Source organism: Vicugna pacos, chromosome 5, assembly GCF_048564905.1.
Source record: "Vicugna pacos chromosome 5, VicPac4, whole genome shotgun sequence".
Taxonomy (NCBI): Eukaryota; Metazoa; Chordata; class Mammalia; order Artiodactyla; family Camelidae; genus Vicugna; species Vicugna pacos.
This window is the reverse complement of record NC_132991.1, coordinates 20104124-20127695: the sequence shown is the minus strand read 5'-3', so window position 1 is coordinate 20127695 and position 23572 is coordinate 20104124. Positions and strand designations below refer to the sequence as shown.

General features: G+C 33.4%; 1 protein-coding gene across 1 annotated transcript in view; it reads left to right on the top strand.

Moving 5' to 3' along the window:
* LOC102544705 (low-density lipoprotein receptor-related protein 1B) overlaps window positions 1–23572 on the top strand; it is a 316032-nt gene that overhangs the window by 159980 nt on the left and 132480 nt on the right. Inside the window, exon 28 of the mRNA XM_072962065.1 lies at window positions 19257–19373. Coding sequence (XP_072818166.1) covers window positions 19257–19373 — 117 coding nt within the window. The remainder of the gene's footprint in view (window positions 1–19256; window positions 19374–23572) is intronic.

Here is a 23572-nt window from a genome sequence, read left to right as displayed (position 1 = left end):
TTTGGGTTCATTTGCCCTTCTTATTCTAGGTTATTATTGTGCAAGTTGAGGTCACTGATTTGAAACCTTTCTTCTCTTCTGATACAGGTGTTTCATTTTTGAATGTGCTCCTGAAGAATGCTTCAGCAGCATCTCATGTGTGTTCATGTACTGTATTTTTATTTCTCTTCATTTATAACTTGTACTTTCTAACTTCACTTTTTATTTCTTCTTCGCCCCATGGGTTACTTAGAAATGTATTATTTAGTTTCCAAGTAATTGGAGATGGTCTATGTATTTTTTGTTTGTAACGTAATTCCCTTGGTAGCCAGAGTACATACTTTGCATGACTTGAATTTCTTCATTACTTAACCTGAGTCCTTTAAAATTTATTGATACGTCTTTTGTTGTTCATGATTTAGTCTATCTTGATAAAAATTTTATGTGCCTTTGAAAAGAATGTGTGTTTTGCTGTTGTTGGGTGCTCTGTACATTTCCTTAGATCAAGTTGGTTGATAGTGCTGTTTAGTTCTTCCATATCTGTACTGATTTTTTGTGTACATATTATATCAGTTGTGGTGAGATATTACTATGCATTTGTCTATTTTTTTTTGCAATTCTACCAGTTTTTGATTCATGTAGTTTGAAATTTTGTTATTGGTGCTCTTAGAATTTTTATGTTTCTCTTGATGAACTGACCCATTTATAATTAGGAAATAAACTTCATTATCCTTAGTAATATTCTTTGTTATGAAATATGCTTTGATATTATTACAGTCTCTCTAGGTTTCTTTTGTTTATTATTAGCATAATGTATCTTTCTCCATCTTTTTACTTCTATCATACTGGTGACTTTATATTTAAAGTGTCTTTCTCACAGTTAGCAGAGTTGGGAATATTTTTCCAAATTGGTAATCTCTGCATTTTAATTGGAGTTTTTAGATCATACATTTTATGTGATTATGAATATGTCTAAATCTGAGTCTATCATCTTTTTTATTATTAACTAAACTCCAGATTTCATTCAGATTTCACTAGTTTTTCCAAAATATTCTTTTTCTGTTCCAAGATACCACAACACATCTAGTCATCACATCTCCGTGGTCTGTGGAATTTTCTCAGTCTCGTTTTCAATGACTTTGACAATTTAAAGAGTACTAGTCAGGTATTTTTGTAGACTGTCTCTCAGTTTGGATATTTGTGAATTTTAAAGGGTGCTGGTTTTATCTCATCCAGCATATCAAAGAGTTTGCGGTTAAGATGTGCTATCTAATTCAATATGGTGCTTCAAGAGGAAACCTCAACCTTTGATTCTACCCTTAGATTCTAGAATCTTCCCAGTATACTTATATTTACACCCAATGTAAATTGATTTCTTTCCCCCTTAAGTTTGCCAGGGTTGCTTTTTCTTGCTTAATTCAAGGAGCCCCATGGCTAATTCAAAGCCCCAAATAGATCTCCCTTTCACTCTTCCAAACCCCCCTCCCTAAAATACTGTTTTTTGTCAACATCAAATTTATTGTATTTATAACATATTGAGATTCCTGCAAAACTCTTCATAACTTCCTTTGTTTGCATCATTTCCAGCACTTCCTCAAATGCCAATGACAAGACCACAGGTAATTTTATTTCTTGTTCAGTATTACTTTCTTTTTTCCCTCCGTTCTGTTGAGATGTAATTGAAATATAACATTGTATTAGTTTAAGGTGTACAACATGATGACTTGACGCAGATATTCATTGCAAAGTGACTACCTCAGTGAGTTTAGTCAACATCTACCACGTCGCATAATTACAGATTCTTTTCTTTCTTGTTTCTTATCATCTTACTTGTTTTCTACGTATGCCATCTGTGCTTTGTTCCTTTTTCACTATTTTTCATTTGTTGTTTGCTCACTTTCCCTCTTTTCCTGTTCGTCCTTTTATCTTACAAGGTACCAGCTTTTTTTGTGTATTTGTAATTTTTTTTGTGGTTTGTTTTGCAGTATTGTTAAGTTGCTTGGAACAGTTTTATCCATTGAGACTTTTATGATTTGTTAGGTGGGACCAGAGCAGTGTTTTTGTTTTCTACGACTAATTCTTTTCTGCTGAGACAAGAGAATTCTGAGTACTCTGACCAGTGTCTTGTGCATTATAAGATTGTCCAGTTTTACCTGTGGGAACAGGCATTATTCCAAGCCCTGTGTGAGGTGCAATTACTGTCCCTATAATCTTTTCAGATGGTTCTTTTGCTAGCATCTGGTAGTTTCCTTATATGTGTATACTGATGCATCTTCTGCCATGTACTCAAGGAAGGTCCTCTGCAGATCTCTGGGGTTCACATACTCTGCAGCATTCCCTTCTCCATCACTGTCTTGAGAACTGTGTGATCTCCTTGGACACTCAGTTCAGTCTTGTCAACTATGGAGTCCACTGGATTTCCCCTAAGTTTCCCCTTCTCACCTTGCAGCCTGGGTGCTCTCAAGACAATAAGACCCAGCAAATGTTAAGGCTCATCTCCTTTGTTTCTTGTCTCTCAGAGATCACTGTTCTTTGTTGCCTGATGTTTATTGTTTTGGTTACCATTATTTCATATATTTTATCTTTTTTTTTTTTTTGGTTGTTTCGAGTTGAGGATAAATCTGGTGCCTGTTACTCTAATAAAAAAAACCTTTTTTTTTTTTTAATGAAGCACAACTTCTTTGATAGGCTTTCAATGCTTTGCTTTATTTGCCGTCCTCTGACATTTCTACCCTGATGTCCCAGCCATTAAGTCATAATCTATTCTTTTAATCAGATTTTATTTCTCCAGGTCTTTACCACCTTGTTAAGGCTTAATTCCAGTACTACCACATATATGGAGAAATTGGCATCAGTAATGATTTTGGAAAAACACAGAGGCATTGAATATAGTTCTAAACAGAGACAGAATTCTTAATATACTGTTACTTTATTCTGATAGAACTTTAGTAATATCTTGCCTTTTTTGCTTTACAAGTAGTGAACATTTTATTTATCACGTGTAGGTACTTAGAATGCAGGTATTGTAAGTTCTTGTATTATAATTTTTATTGGAGGTATATATATGTGAATAGGCAGTTTTCAGAGGGATTTTTGGAAATATTTAGAAGGGAAAGTGTAGATGAATTGATTTTAGTACTCATTATAGATTCTCTAGGGTGATGACTTTTCTAGGAATATGCCAACCATGACTCTGTACTCATGCTAAATTATAAAGCTTGTAGGTAAGGCTGCATCACCAGCGACTTGGGCATTTTCTTCTTCTTTCACATTATTTTTGAGGATGGTCACCCTATACTCTGTCTTTTTGCCACTATATTTAGTGCCCAGAAATGTCTCTCTGAGTACCAACGATGTGAAGTACCTTTGAATTGTTAAGCGTATCTGCATTTTATATGCATTTGGTCCGCAGGCAAGGCCAGGTGTGATGGGCTATTTCAAAACCTGGAGATTTATCTATGTGAGGAAGATACTAAGAGTAGTGGTTGTCTACACAGGAGACAAATTCAGCCCTGGTGCAACTGTGTTGTGTTGCATAGGAGCCCACGGGCTATTCAGGGCTAATGAATCAGTGTCTATGGTGAAAGGCCACCAGCCAAACCTGAATTTGCAACTATTATAAATAGATCAAGGCCCACGGCAGTAATTTATCTTCTCAGTACAGCTGCTGCCTCCATCCCGTAAAGACTGGAGAGTGTGGTGAGACAGGAGAGTTCTGAGTGAGTGGTGGGAGCCAGACTCGGGGGAAATGTGGACATAGGCAGGATGCAGCTTCTGTGCAGGGCCCAGGCCAGCCTTCAAGAAAGAAGGCAGAGAAGTTGTAGTAAGTGAGACATGAAAACATCCCTCTTCTATTCTTTGATGAGAATCCATTCCTTCTCCATATAAGCATTACCTCACCCAGGGCGCATTTTTATTAGACATGTTCCTACTACTACATGCAGGTGACATTCTCAAAATGTTGATATTTCTAGTCTTTAAACTGATTAGATCTGAATGATAAGGATAATACTGTTTTCTTTTGTTTTACTTTTATTATGTAAGGCTCTGGGTCAGGAATTTAGTTGTGTAAACAAAAGAAGAAGCTAAAACTAAATCTATGTGATTTAATTGTCTTCAGGGCTAAAAGCAAAAATATTCCAAGTCTCGGATGTAGAAGCAACTGACTTCTAGAGTTAATAATAGAAGAAAGATGGTCATCAGAGAGTACTTCAGGAAAAGTATGAGCTATCTTTTTAAAGGATTAAGAAGAAAACCTAACTAGATTTTAAATCCCTTTAGATATGGGATTCTCTTTTTATCAGTAAACAGACAACAGCATCTCAGACTTTCTGAAAAGGATCAACTTAATTATGCGCCAAGATCTCCTGCTGAGGTGGGGGTAATGTTTTGCTTAATGTGGAACAAACAGTTCTACAAATGACACCATAATGAGCATGGCCCTGACATGTGAATATCTGCCGATCGAATACAAATAGTTTTAAGGAATGTCTTTTTCTTTCAGAAGTATTTCTTAATGGTGTATGCAGTTTAATTTTAAAATGGCAAGTCTTCTTATTTAGATGCTTTTAGTTTAGAGTTAAAAAAATATATATACCTTTGGCTCTCTAGCCACATGTCAGTCAAGGAAAAGTCAAATTGTTCAGTTAATGCCTTCCTAGGTGAGTGCTACGTTTTCACAGGCAACAACAGCGGTTCACAGTGACAGATTTCCTATCAGAAGCCTCAGCTCAGATCTGTCTCTAAGGGGATTTTCTCTAAAGCAAACATTTTTAAACACTGGCAGAGAAAGGAAAACCAATGTTAATATATCTGGAGTATATAAGGAATTTAAGCCAGAAGATAAAGGATTAAGATGGCATTACTTTTTTCTTAGGCTTCCAAATATAATCGTGGGGATGTCAACCCAATATTTTAGGTTCAGTATGATAGAATTGTGTGTTTGTGTGTGTAAGTGTATTGCATTTCTCTTTCTTTAAAGCTAAAATAATGCAACCAATCTACCATTATTGTACTGCCTGCCATTAACACCTTTAGGGCTTCTTTTAAAACTCACTTTTATTACTGCATTTTTCAGTTTACAGGGTATATTAAAAAAGTCGTATTTCCTAACATTCTGTTAAGTGTACTCTATTAAGCTGCAAGATAACATATTATCAAGACTTCATATATTCCGTCACTGTCCTTTATCATGAGTATGCTCTAGAATCTATAATGGTGCTAAATTTTCAGAATACTCATATGAATACATATGTAGATACCACACTAGTAGTATGATAGACTATAAAGTTCAGTAAATAATTTAGCTTCATGATTTACTGGCCACATAATAATATTAAGTGTATGAAACTCCACAAGCTTCAGTTTTCCTATGTAAAATAAACAATATCAATCATAAAGTTATTAAGAGAATTATGTAAGATTATATTCTCTGAGTGATTTATATTTTATCTGACACATAATGGGTCTCTGTAAGTAAAGCTTTCTCTCCTCCTGAAAGCAAATGTGTTTTCTGACACTGAGTCAGTGGAGCATTCATGCTAATTTAGAAATATGAAGAAGAATACTCTGTTTTCAGCTAGTCTCTTTAGATTAGATTTGGTATATTTACTTGCATTTGGATACATAGTTTACATAATATATCTTAATAATTTACATGCATATGTTTTTTTTTTCCCTCAAATGAGTAAAAGCCCATTTGGGAATGTTCAAAGAGAATGTTCTATAAAAAGCCATTTTAAGTCTAGAACTGACTGGTAAAGTAAAAGAAAAAAAAATGATAAACTTTGAGAATTAATTTTTTTATGGATTTTGGAAAGGACTCCCAGTGAAAAATCATTCCTGGAGAAGACAGGATGAACCCTTGTGCAAGAAGCTAATGATGCATTTACCCCTTTGGAGGTTCACTGTTTTCCTTTTATTTTGTCATTAGATCTTGATGCTTGGTGGGAGGGTCACATTGAAGAAAGGCCTTTGCTAACAATTTGGGCTAAAGGACGATGTGAGTTTGGCTACTGAGGATAATGAAGAGTGACCAAAAACCAGCAACAGAGATTTGTGAGATACTGATACTTAAGTTTTCCTAAATTTATTCTTTTTGTACCTCCAGGCTCTTTACCTATACTCAGGTTTGTTTATTTACCATTTGAACTGGAAACATGTAGTCTTTTTTTTGTTGTTTTGCTGTGGGATGTTTTTTGTGTGTGTTTTTTTATTGAAGTGTAGTCAGTTTACAATGTGTCAGTTTCTGGTGTATAGCACAATGCTTCAGTCATACATGAACATACATATATTTGTTTTCATATCCTTTTTCACCATAAGTTACTACAAGATGTTGAATGTAGTTCCTTGTGCTGCACAGTGTCATATAGTCTTGAATTGACTTACAGGATTCATTTCTGGCCATTACCAGAAATGATAGAAAAGTAGAAACTGGGACAACAGAAAGAGAGGATGAGATCATTAAATTTAACTGAGGTCCTGAGATGTGTCAATCACTTCCTTGTAATCTTTTAGAGAAACCTTTAAATTAGATATAGTTGACATGGTTATTCTGGTTGTTCTTGTTATTATTCCCATTTAATATATAAAGAAACAGAGAGCCAGAAAGGTAAGGTCAATGCCCAAGCCAATGAATTGATAAGGATGGATTTGAACACAAGTCTGCCTGGCCCAGGAAAAGTCAGATATCCACACCATCATTCTAACTTTTAGGGTCAGAGATTCTGTGCCAAGTCACAGTTTTGTCATTGACTAGCAGTGTGAGTTGGGGAAGTCACGTAAGTTTTCTGAGACTGTTTCTACACCTTAAATGTAGAGGCTTATTCATAAGACTTTTTCCCCACTGATAGGAACTTCATCATCTGCAAATAACAAGAATCAAATATATAGTCCATATAATATATCCATATAATATAGTATATAGTCTATATAATATCAATGAAGAATCATTTTTTCAAAATTTACCACCTAAATCATTTAAATTTTCTTAATGACCAATTTCCATACAAATTAGTTTCACTGTCTAAAAGGAAAGAAGTTATATAACACAAAGAATGCATTTGTAATTAAGAAAGATATCAGTTCACTGTTAAAACTGTTTTAATAATTTATATTAAATAATGAATGCAATAAAATGTTTTCTCATATAGATATGGAAATCTTGTAGAAATTTTGTTTCTTTATTTTATCAAATAGTATTCACCAAGATATAAGAAACTTTCTCAAATCTCTTTGATGGAACAAAATTTGTCTCATTGTTGCTGAATTCTCCAGTCTATTAGCACTGGAAAAGAAGAAAATCTGTTTTCTGTGTATTTTTACCCTCAGTAGATTTAAATATACTACAAAACAAATTTATATAGTGATTGACAAATTTCATTAATTTATAGACCTACATAGCTCAATTTTCTTCATCAATCTTTTGAGCCTTCTTCAGTTTGTATAAAGTAAGAAATTTTTCTTTACTTCTAGGAAATTTAACTCCAGTTTCTCTCTCCTCCATCATTCTCCCTCACCATTCATTTCTTTCCTCCCATCTCTTCATTTTTATTCTTAACTCTTCTCTTTGCAGCTTATTCCTTCTTTATATTCTCCCCAATTCCAATAAGATCTCTCTCAGTAAATGTAATATTAACTCTAGGTATTTTATCTCCTTACCTCAAACATGTTACCTAGATGATTGAATTTTGAATTTCTTCTACCCTCATTCAGAATCGTATGCATATCCATTTGCCAAAAAAAAATTATTCATCCAATATTGGTGGGAAAAAGCACAGAATTATAGTGTTGTTATGCATCTGTCATCTCTCCTATTTTGGTGACAATTTTGATAACCCATTTTCCAGTTGAATATTTATATCACATAAATCTGCTCTTAATGTACAATAAAGACTAATTACTATAGTCCAGACTCTTTCCAAAAATCAGAACCTTGATCTTTGTAATGTCTTATCATAGTCAGCAGACCAGTGTGAGAAAAGATATTTAGGTCTTTCTTGATCTTTGCTTTGGTAATATGTCATCCACTTGTTTGAGAGATGTCTTACAAAATATGATGTAATTTTACATAAAACTTATTGTTGTATCTGTGTTGGAATCATGATGGGATTATTATTTTAAAAAGATCCTCAGAATAATTTTCTCTCAGGTCTCAGCAAAAAGAAAAAAAAGTTTTGTTTGGTGGCAAAAGATCTATTATATTTTATCTCCTGTATATCATATACCTTGTTATTTCCTATTATACCTATTAAAGTTCATTCTCTATCAAACCCTCACTCCAGGTTGTTCAGAATGCTTGCCTTATATTGGAGTCATTTGACATTTAATTATTTCTCCTAGATTTGTTCCATCTGAAAGTTTGACAGTAATACATTTCATGCCTTTATATAATTTCTTAATAAAATGCTTAATAAGGTTATGTCAGGGATGGGGTATGCTGGCACACCAGCAGAATAGTCCTTGCAGATTGTCATCAAATATTATTTTGGGGCTCTAGTTTTTCAGCAGCTTAGAATTAACCCTAAAAATATTATTTAAAATAAATTTATTTATCATCTCTTGAAAGACATAACTGACTTTTGGTTTCAAGATACAGAATGCCCACGGTGTTATATTAGTATATCGTTAGTATGGTTCATTTCGTTGTCTCATCCATTGTCCTCTATAACATTTGCTTTTCTATTTCTCCTTGGCACTTTCCCCCTCAGATTTCTTCTTAAGGCAGTATAGATTAATTTCTCTGTCTTACTTTCAGCATACTCTTTGAAAACTGTGATATACACAAATTCATTCCTAAGGATCTACCTTTGAATTTGGGGGGATTCATGTTTGTTTTATTAAATTTTCTGTACAAGATAAACATGTCAGTGCCCTGGAAAAAAAGTTTCAAGTTGTGGACCTGGTACACCTAACTATTACTATAAGAATTCTGTGAATCCACAGTAGCACCCTAAGTATTAAATATAGAAAAATTACATAAAACCACAAGTACTACCAGTAGGATGTCTCTAATTCATATGTGTGTGTGTGTGTGTGTGTGTGCATTTCACTCCTAAAAATATTTGGAAAAAACTTCCCTGAAGCAATGATTTCTTGGTGTAGAGCGAGCATGTAACATGTAATAAGGGGTGATTTTACATAGTGTGCAAGTTAATTATGTATTTTAAATTTCAGATCATGATATCAAGAATCCTGTGGCTCATGATGAAGCTAAATATTAAAAAGTTAAGCAATTTAAAAAACAATATTAAGAAAATATGGGTAGAAGGGATACTGGAAAACCACAAATTTGTGAAGATAGTACGTGAATGGGTGAATGGGGGAACATGGCCAGGCACCTGTTCAGTGGATTCCTCTCACCTTCCCTTCTCCTTAGTAGCTGTTCCCAGTCAGAGTATTTAACTTGGTCTTGTAACATTTGCACCTAATTTCCACTGTTGATATTAATTTGATAATTTGATAATATATCCCATATATCATGGGATATATGTTTCAAAGTGCCAATTCTTTTCTTTCTTAGACATGAAGAACAATCTGATTCTTTGTTGTTTATAGTGATACATTAGAACTCGAAGGAATATTTGAGTGAGCTAAATTAATGCAGATTTAATGATGATTTATATTTTCCATTGAGATACTTTGCTTTCTGCATGTGTCTAATGATTGTATTAATATAATATGTGAATTCTTTGGGCACCTTTATTTAAATTCTCATATTAAATTCAGCCCAAGCATTTTTTTTTGCATTTCTTTCATAGCCTTATGTCTCTGATAAATATGATTCTGAGCAGATTCAGTATTATTACAGGAGGCAAGCAGGCTTATTAAAAGGTGAATAAAGCCATCCAACAGGGCAGTGCTCTATTAAGGTTTTTAAAGATGTTTGGGAGTAAAGCCAAGCAAACAGTCATGTACTGAGAGCATAATCTTAAAAAAAAAAAAAAATCAATACCTTGCTGACTAGGCAGCCAATGAGAAGATGTTAAGATAGGGGCTAATGTGATCATTTACTGATATGTGGCACCTGGTTGAACTGTAAGTCAAGTGAGGGGTATGTTCTCTGGTGAGAGAGGGGGAGATACCTCCCTCCATAATTTTTTAAATGAGCTAACTTATTTCCCTCAAATTATAAAGTATGTCAGATTATGGGGGAAAAGTACACAGTTCAGGAATAAAAAATCTTGTCACTGAAGGCTTTGCAACGTCATCTCTATTTGTCTCTGAGTGTAAATTGCACTCGCTACATAAATATCATTTTTCCCTCTGATATAGATCTGTTGCAGCTTCAGAGTTTCGTGGTAAAGGCAGCTGTGTTTTTCTTGAATTGACTTCAGCACAACTTTTGACATGTATACAACTTTAGTCATCTTTTAGAGTCCATGGAACTGAGATCTTGGTGTAAAAATGGCAAAAGAAGGAAGCAATAGAGAACTTTGGAGGAATTACTTGTGTTCCAGTTTCAGAGTGGTTTATAGTGCAGATATCGGATCAGATGGCATGGACTCAGGCCCTGGTTTCAGTTTAAGAGCTGTGGGCTTTGGGACAAGTGATTCATTGTAACATGGGCTTTGGTATTCTCAGCTGTTCAATATACTTTTCTTATTGAGTTGCTAGCAGAGTCACATGAATCAGGGTTAAGCCTTGAACTTAGTACAGAGAAAACATTCAATAAATATTAGCTGTTATTATTGTTTTCAAACCAAAACATAAAGTTCAAGCTGGAATCTGAAAATACTAATATCAATTTGAAATGGCTGCTCATAACAATATTTACTTAAGAATGTCTTGGGATAACCAGATTTTACTGTATCAACTACAATAAGATAAAAAATACCAACACTGTAAAAAATAAAAGTACAATTCTGATGGAAATGATAGATATGTTTGTTACTTTTATTCAGTAAATCTAGTCAGTAAATCAAATTATTGAACTCTAGTCTAACTCTTGACACCGGATGCATTCTATGTTGTATAAGATTTTCAGTATTCTTTCAAAGATGAATTTGGCTTGTTTTTACCTATTGTATATTGTATCAGTGTAAGCCACTCTGCTGGCTTTGTAAATATAAACACCAAAGCTGAGAACAAGGTAATTATCCAGAATATATACACGCCAAAGACTCCAGTATGGAAATTCTAAGATCTGGATTTCTGTATTGCTGTAATTATTTAGCAGTCCTTCAAATCTCCATCTTTATTTTGCATAAATCTAAATAAGTACCTGAAATTCATTTGTCAAAAAAAGGAAGAGGCTGGATACATATGTTTTTTTCCAAGGAGGAGAAGTAGTAAGAGATATTTATTTGGTAATCACTGTCTAATTGTATGTGTGTAAATAAATAATATATTTAGTTAAAATTTTCTCTTTGAAAGTCCCACTTTCTTCACTTCACACCTGGGTTTTATAATCCCAAAGAAATGTTCACTGACTGTCCCACATTAAAAGTAGTTTGGTTCTTCATGTTCGTAATTACTGATTGATACAGTAACTTAACTAGTTACTTATGAATATATCTTAAGTGAGCAATACTTATAAGGATATCAAGCAGAAAGGATATTTCACTGTGTTAACTAACTCACAAATATGTCACATTCCATGTAAGAGTGTTAGCACCTATGCAAGGGGCCTTAGAATGTGTGCTAAGGACAAGATAAAGATGTAAAGGTTATCAATATGAAGTTCTGGTGAATACCACTAAAGAAGGCTGCTTTGAAATAGATATCCACATACCTAAACCGTAGAAGAAAGTATTGCTGTTGTAAATGTTATCTTTCTTATTCAAATTGGAAAATAAATCAAAACCTTAAATATCAAACCAGAGAACTGGTTAACTAAACAGGGATATGTCCACAAGATAATAGTACACAGTCATAGAAATGACATTTGTAAAAATTTGTAATGGCCTAGAGAAATGATTTACATATAATTTTCAGTGAAATATGCAGCATACGAAATTTTATGTTTATTTTATTTTAATAGTCAGAATAACATGATGGAGTTGATTTCTATGTTATGTGACTATGAGATCTTTGTTTTTATTTTTCTATATTATATTGTCTTAAATTTCCATAAGTTTACTTATGTAATTTTTTAAAAGTGCTATTTTATAAGAAATGCAATAATAATTCAAATTTTAAAAGTTTTATGGACCCCGTAGTTAAAATATATGCAGATAAAATTAAAGCACATTTTTGTTTAAAAAGCCACAGGAGTCTTGTAACCTTTCAAAGTTTTAGTTGGGGAATATAATTACAGCATTTAGGTGTCTTATTTGACCCTAATACTTATGTGTGGCCTTGAACAAGTTACCAGTAATTGGGCCTTGCTTGTAAAATGAATAGGATGCCTCACAAAGTTGTGGTGAAATCATTTATTTACTTAAAACAATAAGATATTAAATGTAAAGGATCTAAAGCAGTGCCTGCAGCATAGCAGTCTTTTAAATAAATATCACTTTCCTTCTTCCGAAGATCACATACGTAAATTAAGGTAAAGTTGGTATTACAATTCATGTCTTCTAAATTTTTATTTACTGTTTACTTACTAAATTTCTATCTACTATATTTTTACCATGATTACTGTATAGGTAGCTAGTTACTTAATAATTATTACTATTACTTATCACTAATTACTACTTATGAAGCCAGGTTTTATTTCAATGCTGTATGTTTTCCTTCAGATTTTAACCTTTGGGGAATTGAGGTGCAAAGAAAAGTAATTACCCTAGGTTGGACACGAGTAGGAGCCAGAATTAAGATTCCAGTTCTAACTTTAATGCTCTGGTTCTTTCCACTGTTACAACTCATTGTCAACACCAAATCAGGGTCTAATGTTGTCCATCCAAAAATGTAAAGTGAATTGAGCTATGTCTGGTGACTCTAACTAGATAAATGGAATCAACTGTCTGTTAAAAAATATTTTGATAGACTCACCTTTTAATTGCCTTAAATTGCTTTTACTTTGCTTTTAAAATAAAACATGGGATCAATACTTAGAAAAAGTGCAGGGAGAGGCTTATATTGTTTTTGTCTTAAGCTGGATGAGAAAAGATAAGAGAAATTACTAGACCATGACTACCAGGATCGCCAACCAAGGCTCAAGAATGACTCTGAGAACAGATACTCTACCCACACCTCTGTATTATGGAGATTTGAGTTGCTCGTCACCTGTGGATCAAAATGCGAATTTGTTTGTATAGTATTACCCTGCAATCTGTCAAGACTACAGGCTGTTGAAAATAGAATGATGAATGGAATAGCAGGGGCTTGGCAGATGACAAAGTGTGTTGGCAAAGGATGAGATAATAACCACTTCCCCCCACTTCACAACCGTAAAGTTACAATACAAATTTCTAAATAAGAAAAAAAAAACCCCACAAATTATTGTCAATTGTGATAGATGGCATTACAGGATGTAATACGACACTTTCTTAAACTGCGTAATATAAATTCAAAAATTTTCCACTGAAAATTACATTGCATTGACATGCAATTTTAAAAATGTCATTATTGGAGCTTCTAGAGAGCTAACTTATTACAGATTTACCTCTATATGAAGAAAATATGTCATTGTTAATTTGTTGTACTGTATAAGCCTTTCTCTTCTCTATCGAGAATAATGTAAAAGTTAAAAAAAAAATTCAAAAGCAAAGCAGAAGTACGAGAATCCCACTGGGACAAGCTGCAGCTGGCATTGTTATTCTCAACCACTGATGCATCCATGTATTATTTCCACTTCCCCTAGAAGAACAGTTTGTGCAAGTAAGTGCTCATTGAGGAATATTACCCTGATTGATGAGAGGTAACATGAAATTAATTTTCGGATCCACTAGACACTTTTAATTCAAGGCAACCTGCAGCTTTTTAGATAATCAGTATCACTAAATACTGTAATAGCATGTCATCAGTATATGCTCAAAAAAAATTGTACCATCTCCCATCTTCATGGAAGCCTGGATTTGCAAATCACTTTTAAATAGAGACTGACTCTGAGAATTTTTGTGGAGACTGCATTTCCCAGGCTCTTATAAACCAATGAAATAGCTTGGAAATTATGTAAATTAGCAAACACAGATAAGAATATTAATATTGGGAGTACATATTATTTCTAAGCAAAATATAGTATAATATTTGCATTAGTCAGAACTCTTGTATGTAAATGACAGAAAAACAACCCAAACCAGTGGGAGAATAAATTTTCTACCTCAATTCCAAGGAATGGATGGGGTTGACTTCAGAGAACAAGTATTCTCATAGAGTCCAAAGAGCCTTACCTTTTTATTCTCCCGTTCTAAACTATTCCTTACCTTATCTTCTGAGTTGGATACTTTCTACATGGTTTTTTAAATGACCTATGGTGACTTGAGGTTATGGCTCTTTCAGTAGCCATGGAAATCACCTCAAATGTCTTTAATTGGTCTTGTTTACTTATTGAGTCCTAAATTGCCTATCCCTATACCCATTTTTTACTTCCTCCTTAGAAACAAAACTCTGTCTTATGCTGACACATTGCTATTCAGAATGTCATCACATTTCCCATCTCCCTTTGTAGCTAGATGTCATGTGACCAAGTTTCGACCATTGAAATGTAAGCAGACGTATTATGTGGGACTTCCAGAGAGACTATTTTAAAGGAGTTTTCTTAAAGCAAAAAGGCTTCTTTTTTTTTTTTTTTTCGCCTTTCTGCCCTTAATCCTTCAGGCCTGCAAGGTGATGGCTCAGGCACTAGTAGTCATCTTGGACCATAAAGTGACTAAGAAAAACGGAAACATTACTTAGGATGGTGGAGCACAGTGATAGAAATCCAGGTTCCTTAGGACATTGTCTAATCACCATACAATCCTGGCACTGGCCTCCTCCATCCCTCTTTAATGCTAGGGAAGAATAATCATCTATCAGGTTTAAACTGCAAAATCTTTTTTTTAAAAACATCAATAACATGACTATTGTGGACCAGTTGTGGTCTAGGGAAAGAGGCCAGCTTGGGTCATGTGGTCCTTCCCTGTGACAGAGGAGACAGTGATCCATGAGTAACAGCTTCACCAGGTGTGGAAATAGTAGTTTCAAAAGGACAAAAAAAAGCCATTATAATGTTGTATGTCTGCTATCTTCATGTTAACCAAAAAGTATGTGCCAATAAATTCTACCTACTGTAGAAAATAAGGAAGGGAATATGTTTCCTTCTATCCTTGCTGTTGAGGAACTCATAACCAGTCAGCAAGCTTTAGAATATTTGTGAGCAGCATGTATAGGTATTCATTTCCATATGATGCTAACAGAGATCAGGAGGGCGATTTAGAGTGAGAGATCAGAATTGCCTAAGTTTGATTTTAAAAAAAGAACATAATAACTTCTACATCAAGAGGTTATGCTTTTATAGTTAACAGAGGTTTATCCTGCCCGCAAAAGAAGACAAGATTTTCTACAAAAGAAGGTGCTCCAGTTCTAACTCTGTCCTTCTGACTCTATGATGTTATAGTCTGGAACACGGGGAAACAAGGAGCTACTCCACGATGGAGACTCAGCTTTGCTGTTCTCATAGTTCTTTTTATCTCAGTGTTTCTAAGGCTCTATTTACTATTTTTGTAACAAATCTTGTTGCATGTTACCGATCATTTATAATCATAATGTTTCCTGAACTAGAAGAAGGAAAATAGTAGTTACAAAAGAATGTGAGCAAGAGCAACAAAAACCTCATCTCCAATATTTCATATTTTTAATATGAAGAGAAACTGGCCAGTTCACTTTCTTAATGATATCTTTTAAAGAATAAAAAATTTTAATCTAGTTTAAGTTCAATTTATCATTTTTCTTCTATTATTAATGCTTTTTGTGTTCTCTCCAAGAAATCTTTGTCTACTCCAAGATTATGAAAATGCTTTTCTGCACGCTACAAACTTTATATTACATTTATGATCAGCTTAGGTTAATTTTTTATATGGTATAATGGATTGAGATTTATGTTTTTCACTTGGATTGCCATTTGTTTCAGTAATATTTGCTGAAGGGAAAAAAACCTCTTCTTTCCCTGTTAAATTGATTTGAGGGTCTTTGTTGATAATCTGTTGACCATATATGTATCCTTATATTCCTGGTTTCATTTTGGTTAATATTATACTCTTTTGATTACTGTAGATTTATAGTAAGTTGAAATCAAGTACTGTAAATTCTCTAACTTTGTTCTTTCAATATTGATGGATTGTTCTAGATTCTTTGCATTTCAGTATAATTTTAGAATAATCTATTTCATAAAAATAATTAGATTAGGATAATCTATTTCTTCAAAAATAACTTGCTGGAATTGTGATAAGGGTTGCATTGATTCTATATATTAATTTAAAGAAAATTATAACAACTTGAGTTTTCTAATTCATGAGCATGATACATTACTGCATTTTCTTCAGATATTTTTCACTTTCAACAATGTTTTACAGTTTTCAGTATGAAGATCTTATGCAGATTTCATTAGTTTTATTTCTAGATATCTGTTGTTTTATTGATATCATTATAAAAGTTGTTTTTAAAGTTACTGTTTTGTTATTGCTAAAATATAGAAATATAATTAAACATATAAACTGACCTTGTATCCTATTGCCCTCCCAAATGCACTTAATTCCAGCAGTTTATAGATTCCGTTGGATTTCTTTTGATATGGAGAGAAACTTAAATCTCTTTCATCCCTGTCTCTTAGTCCTCTTCCCCAGTTCTTGCTGCCCAAAGCGTCACTGCACCAGATTTCTTTGTCTCTTTCAGAAATAAACAATGTACATGCAAACAAGCACCAACAGTATTGCAGTGTACATTACACGTAGTTTTATGCTTCATTGGTTCCTCAGCCCACCTTTGTGGGAGGATCAAATTTGTCTAAGTATCTACAATTCATATGGAAACATTAAACAAAGAAAACAAGTTTTCAGATACTACATTTGTTTTCTCCGTATTTGTAATGCCAAAAAAATTAAATGACACATTGTTCCAAGGCTACTTAACAATGGGGATTAATAGAAAACTCTACATATTGTGAGCATTTTATTTTAATTACTCTAGAGTATTATAATAAAGAATTACATGTTTTGTTCTACAGTTAGCTTTTTGAGGTCATTGATTTTCAATCTCACCTGTTCATCAGAATCACCCTACTTGCTTTAACAAAAATACTAATGTTGGGTTCCACCCCAGAGATTTTGATTTTATTGATCTGGGATATGGACTGGGCAAAGGGATTTTTAAAAGTTCCCTAGGTTTTAACATGCAGCCAATTTGAGAAATGCTGTTTTATACCTTGCTAAAAAAAAAAAAAAGTGTATATATATTTTTTTCCTCAAAGGAGATTTTAAATACAGAACAAGTCTATATAGTTTACATAGTTTATATTTGTAATTTTTATAAGCAGTGTCATGAATCAAAAAGTTAAGTAACTTGGAAACATAAAATTAAAATAACCTTACGCAAGGCAATTTTCAGGTTACTATTTTTGCATGCCTCAAATGGAAATCTTGCAATGAACTATGGCTTATTCTTTTTAAGAGATGAATGCAAATCTCTTTCAAACACAAAAGATGATGTTTAAACATAGAGAAAAAAGGTGCAGGTAAGATTTAGAAGGGAAAAACTTAACACATTAGCAGACAGGCAAGTAGGGAGGCAGAAAGAAAGAGAGGGAAATTCTCTCTCTCTCTCTCTCTCTCTCTCTCTCTCTCTCTATTATAAATACATTAGGCCATCTGTAATATAGACATATTAGTAGAAAAGTGCATTTGAAGTTTATCATGAGAGTTTCTACTGAAATGTAAAATGTTTCTGGAGCAGGATCTGGATATAAATTTCTCCTTTGCCATTTAAGACCTTTGTTAAGATCAAAGAAATCACTTAAACTATTTGAGACTTATTTTTCTCATTTGTTTAAATGCATGTAATAACACTTCTTATGGATGTTATAAAGATTGAGTGTGATCATGTTTTATGAAAATGTGCGCTGAAGAGGTGGTCTAGATCTTCAAAATATGTTCATGTTCATTTCATAATTTAAATAATTATGCCTAAATCACTTTTGTTTTCATAATCTTATTTGAATCTGAATTTTATAAGATGCATTTTGAAGAGTAGCAATCGCCACCAAACAGCTCATCTTCTCATTTAGTTATTTTACTAATCTGAGTCTTAAAACACTCACTGGACAGTGTCTCTAATATGGCTGAGAATAAGGAGTTGATCTAAGTATATGAAAGGAAAATGTATTCTTAAATGTGCATTGACATTTATACTCTTAGTATTTTATGAATCTGAGTTTATACCATCTTGAGGCTTTTGATCCTTGCTACTTAGTGTGTTTCATAGACCAAGGACAACGTTATCACTTAGAGAGCTCGTTAGAATTCCAGATCTACTTAATCACAATCTTCATTTTAGCAAAATTCCCAACTAATTAATATGTATGTACATTAAAGTTTAAGAAGCACTGCAGTAGATTATGGTTGGATATTACTCTTATGAAAATTCTAAAATACATAGCCTAAACTTTGAATAAATTTTATTGTATATACATTCTGATTTTGGATCCTATGGGCACAGTTGAATTTGTCCTAAAGAACAATAAATCAGGAGTAAAAGTACATTTTTTAATGTTGGCTGTGCCAATTAATGACAGTGAAAATGCACCAAGTTCTTAAACTTCTAAGAGTATCTGTTTTGTTATTGGTAAAATGAAGGGCTAGTTAATACATCTCCTGATACTCACTGGGATTATTAGAGGTTAAATGTGATGGCACTTTAAGAATTTTCAAGGTCTGTATATGTTATGCACTGTTGTAATCTATGAGGTAAATCAGCAAACTTTGCATAGGTAAATTTTGAACAAGAACTTCTTAGGTTGGAAAACAAGGTGACAACCACAGAATTTGATTAATAACCATTTGTTTTTGCTGCATTATAGCAGAAATAAAAGGCATCCTAAAGAGATTGTCCTAAAGGAAAGGTAGTTTTGGATAATTTTGATTGTAATTTTTAGTGACTGATTGTGTTGACTTTGAGTGGGCGGCCCAATCAGTTGCTTCATAATTATCTAGCAATAAAAGAATGGCCGATAACAACATAAAACAAGACAGAAAAATGAATTTTATTCAGCACTTGCCTTCAATTTTTCCTAGGGATGCTTCCCAGTGACTGACTTAAGGTGTGAGGCAATGTCATATCCCCTGGGTTCGGCATGGCATTGAGCACGTTGTGAGGGCTATCTTTATGGAAGCCAATGATGCAAATTCCGGTTCTTTCCATTACAGATAAAAAGACTTGTGGTCCTCATGAATTCCAGTGTAAAAACAACAACTGTATTCCAGATCACTGGCGGTGTGATAGTCAAAATGACTGCAGTGATAATTCAGATGAAGAAAACTGTAGTAAGTAACTCTTACTTGAGAACATTGCAAGCTTGACAACCTATTCAACAAGCAGGGTAACAATTTTTAGTTCAGTTAAGGTATCAATTTGAAGCTATCTGTCCTGCAGCTCGTATTTTTATACATATATTCACATTTGAACAAGAATATTCAGTCTAAATTGACCTGAATCTCAATTAGTAGAATTACTGAAATGCTAATCCTGGGAGTTATTTTCTTAGTTATCAGAATTGGTGTGAAAGTATCATGAGGTTTAATGCAACCCATTAGTATGCGATGAAGGAACCCCTTGATACAAGTTCGTACAAAGAGCTGAATGATGTGGAGACAGTACAAAACAGATCATTCTTTAACCGATGGTATTCGTTCTATTTCAGTCTCTAATCCTTTTTCACTACAGATTTACCCATGAGCATTTTTCAGTGAAATATCATTTATTCTCTCTGGAGTGTTGAACATCATATGTGTTCAGGATGTTTTTCTCTGAAAATAGAATAACACTATCATCATCATCTGCCTTCTGGATTTTTTATAATAAATTTTAGAAACAATAATTAACCAACAATTTTATTTTCTCTCTTTTCTTTTTTCTTTTTTTATTTTTATTTATTTATTTTTTTACATTTTTTATTGAGTTATCATCATTTTACAATGTTGTATCTAATTCCAGTGTAGAGCACACTTTTTCAGTTATACATGAACATATATATATTCATTGTCACATTTTTTTCTCTGTGAACTGCCATGAGATCTTGTATATATATCCCTGTGCTATACAGTATAATCTTGTTTATCTATTCTACATATTGAAATCCCAGTCTGTCTCTTCCCACCCCCCCAACCCCTTGGCAACCACAAAATTTGTATTCTATGTCTATGAGTCTATTTCTGTTTTGTATTTATGTTTTATTTCATTTTGTTTTTTAGATTCCACATGTGAGCGATCTCATCTGGTATTTTTCTTTCTCTTTCTGGCTTACTTCACTTAGAATGACATTCTCCAGAGACATCCATGTTGCCGCAAATGGCGTTATGCTGTCGGTTTTTATAGCAGAATAGTATTCCATTCTATAAATATAACACATCTTCTTTATCCAGTCATCTCTTGATGGACATTTAGGCTGTCTCCATCTCTTGGCTATTGTAAATAGTGCTGCTATGAACATTGGGGTGCAGATGTCATTTTGAAGTAGGGTTCCTTCTGGATATATGCCCAAGAGTGGGATTCCTGGGTCATATGATAAGTCTGTACCTAGTCTTTTGAGGAATCTCCATACTGTTTTCCACAGTGGCTGCACCAAACTGCATCCCCACCAGCAGTGTTGGAGGGTTCCCTTTTCTCCATAGCCTCTCCAGCATTTGTCATTTGTGGATTTTTGAATGACGACCATTCTGACTGGTGTGAGGTGATACCTCATTGTAGTTTTAATTTACATTTCTCTGATAATTAGCGATATTGAACATTTTTCATGTGCCTATTGATCATTTCTATTTCTTCCTTGGAGAATTGCTTGTTTAGGTCTCTGGTCCATTTTTGGATTGGGTTGTTTGTTTTTTTTCTTATTAAGTCATATGAGCTGCTTACATATTCTGGAGATCAAGCCTTGCAAAATTTTTCTCCCATTCCGTAGGTTGTCTTTTTGTTTTACTTATGGTTTCCTTTGCTGTGCAGAAGCTTGTAAGTTTCATTAGGTCCCATTTGTTTATTCTTGCTTTTATTTCTATTGCTTGAGTAGACTGTTCTAGGAGAAAATTTTTGAGATGTATGTCAGATAATGTTTTGCCTATATTTTCTTCTAGGAGGTTTATTGTATCTTGTCTTACATTTAAGTCTTTGATTCATTTTGAGTTTATCTTTGTGTATGGTGTAAAGGAGTGTTCTAGCTTCATTACTTTACATGCTGCTGTCCAGTTTTCCCAGCACCATTTGCTGAAGAGACTGTCTTTAATCCATTGTATATTCTTGCCTCCTTTGTCGAAGATTAGTTGATCAAAAGTTTGTGAGTTCATTTCTGGGCTCTCTTATTCTGTTCCATTGGTCTATATGTCTGTTTTTATGCCAATACCATGCTGTCTTGATGACCGACTGTTCTCATAGTATTGTCTGAAATCTGGGAGAATTATTCCTCCAGCCTCTTTCTTTTTCTTCAGTAATACTTTGGCAATTCTAGGTCTTTTGTGGTTCCATATAAATTTTATTATGATTTGTTCTAGTTCTGTGAAATCTGTCCTGGGTAATTTGATAGGGATTGCATTAAATCTGTAGATTGTCTTGGGCAATATTGATTCTTCCAATCCAAGAGCATGGGATATCTTTCCATTTTTTAAAGTCTTCTTTAATTTCCTTCATCGGTGGTTTATAGTTTTCTGTGTATAATTCTTTCACCTCCTTGGTTAGATTTATTCCTAGGTATTCAATTTTATTTTCTAAAAAGTATGAAAGTATGTAAAATTGTGACAGTATCTCTATATTCTAGCATTAAGTTCTGAATTTATTTCTTACTGGCATTTTTTATACTACTGTTTAAATAAAAATAATAATTAAAAAACATTTATTAATATTCTGCTACTTCCAAAAAGGATCTGATGGTAACAATAGTGTCTACTCTTATACATTGGACTTAGAACATTAATTTCCCAAGGTGTAGGAGATAAAATAGGAATTGCTATATTAAAGCATAGGGGTATATTATATAAAAGCACACACTGGTAGAGTCACAGCCTTAATAAACCACTTGGATATTCAAACCACTTGGATAGCAAAATATCAACTAATGTTTTGAATAACTTAATCTGATTAGTGTTTGTGGATCAAGTACATTAAGTAAGAAATCTCTAGATCATTATGATTATGGTATACTTTTAAATATAGGAACCTTTATTACTTACTCTCTCTTCATTTAGGTATCTTCCAACTGATTATACTCTAGAAAGGTAAAGAGCCTTGCAGAGAATCATTAGTGTTCTAGATTCAGAAATTTGGGGGAAAAAATTAAAAACCTTTATATAGCAGATTCTCAGAGTCTGTCCAGTGATTAAAATTAAAATCTAAGGGGTGATGGTGGTATGCTTAGAGGAATAAATACAAAAAAAGAAACTATTATGTATATACTTTCTACTTATTTTTATATTTCATAACACAAATACACAGATAACTACTTAGCTTAGTTTTGGGTACATTTATTGTTAATTATCAATACTATACCTGAGAGGAAATGCCCTGTGACTAAAGGACATTGAAAACAAGAGAGGGTAAGTGGGAAGGCAACATTGGAAACACATCTTGGAAGACCCTTTATTCAAGTGGTAATTGAAATTGTGTGAGAAGTTAGGTTGCTGAGAAGGGAGAAGGAAAAATGAAGAGTTGAGACAGCCTGCTTCTGAGTCTCCTGGGGTTTCCTAAGTGGCTGAATATCATTTTGTTATGACATCCTCTAAAAGTCATCTTCTGATGCAAGAAAGCAAGGAGAAGGAACACTGCCTCTCACTTGTCACCGTGGAAACTTAGTGATAAATCATTGTAGCCACAGAGCCCTTAAGAAAAGGCAAGGGAATTGACTGCAGTATCAAGCATTGCAGTATAAAATACCCAATTATGTGTGGATCACTTTTAGTTCCTACTCATTCTGAGCTTGTGGCTAAGGCAAGTAATATTGATGAATTTTCAGAGGAAAGATGACAGTGAACAAGAAGGGAGCATATTGTAGTTGTGACATGGAGGAACAGAGGAATATACAGGACAAGTATCAGAGTTGGTAATATGTTAAACATGTAAGGATATGTAACAGGAAGAATCAAGGGATCTAGATAATTGAGTGGTGTTTAAAGATACCGTCTTGACTAGGCCAGAGGAAATGAGAAGATTTAAACACTGAAAATGCCAGCAGTTCTACACAGATAGAAGTTGGGTCTCTGAAGAATGAGAAAAAAATACAATATATCTATAGGGAGCATCAAGAGATTAAAAATATATATGTCAGCTTTAGGAAAATATTGTTTCTGTACTAAAATGCTTTGAAGATATTTCTAATATGTTATTATCTATTGAAACTATTATAATAATATAATTATAACAAAACTATTATAATTATATACATATAAGTATGTGTTGTAATTATGACCAAATATAAAATATATCACATAATTATATATATAATTATAATACATACAGATGGTAACAATATACTCAAAAGGGAAGT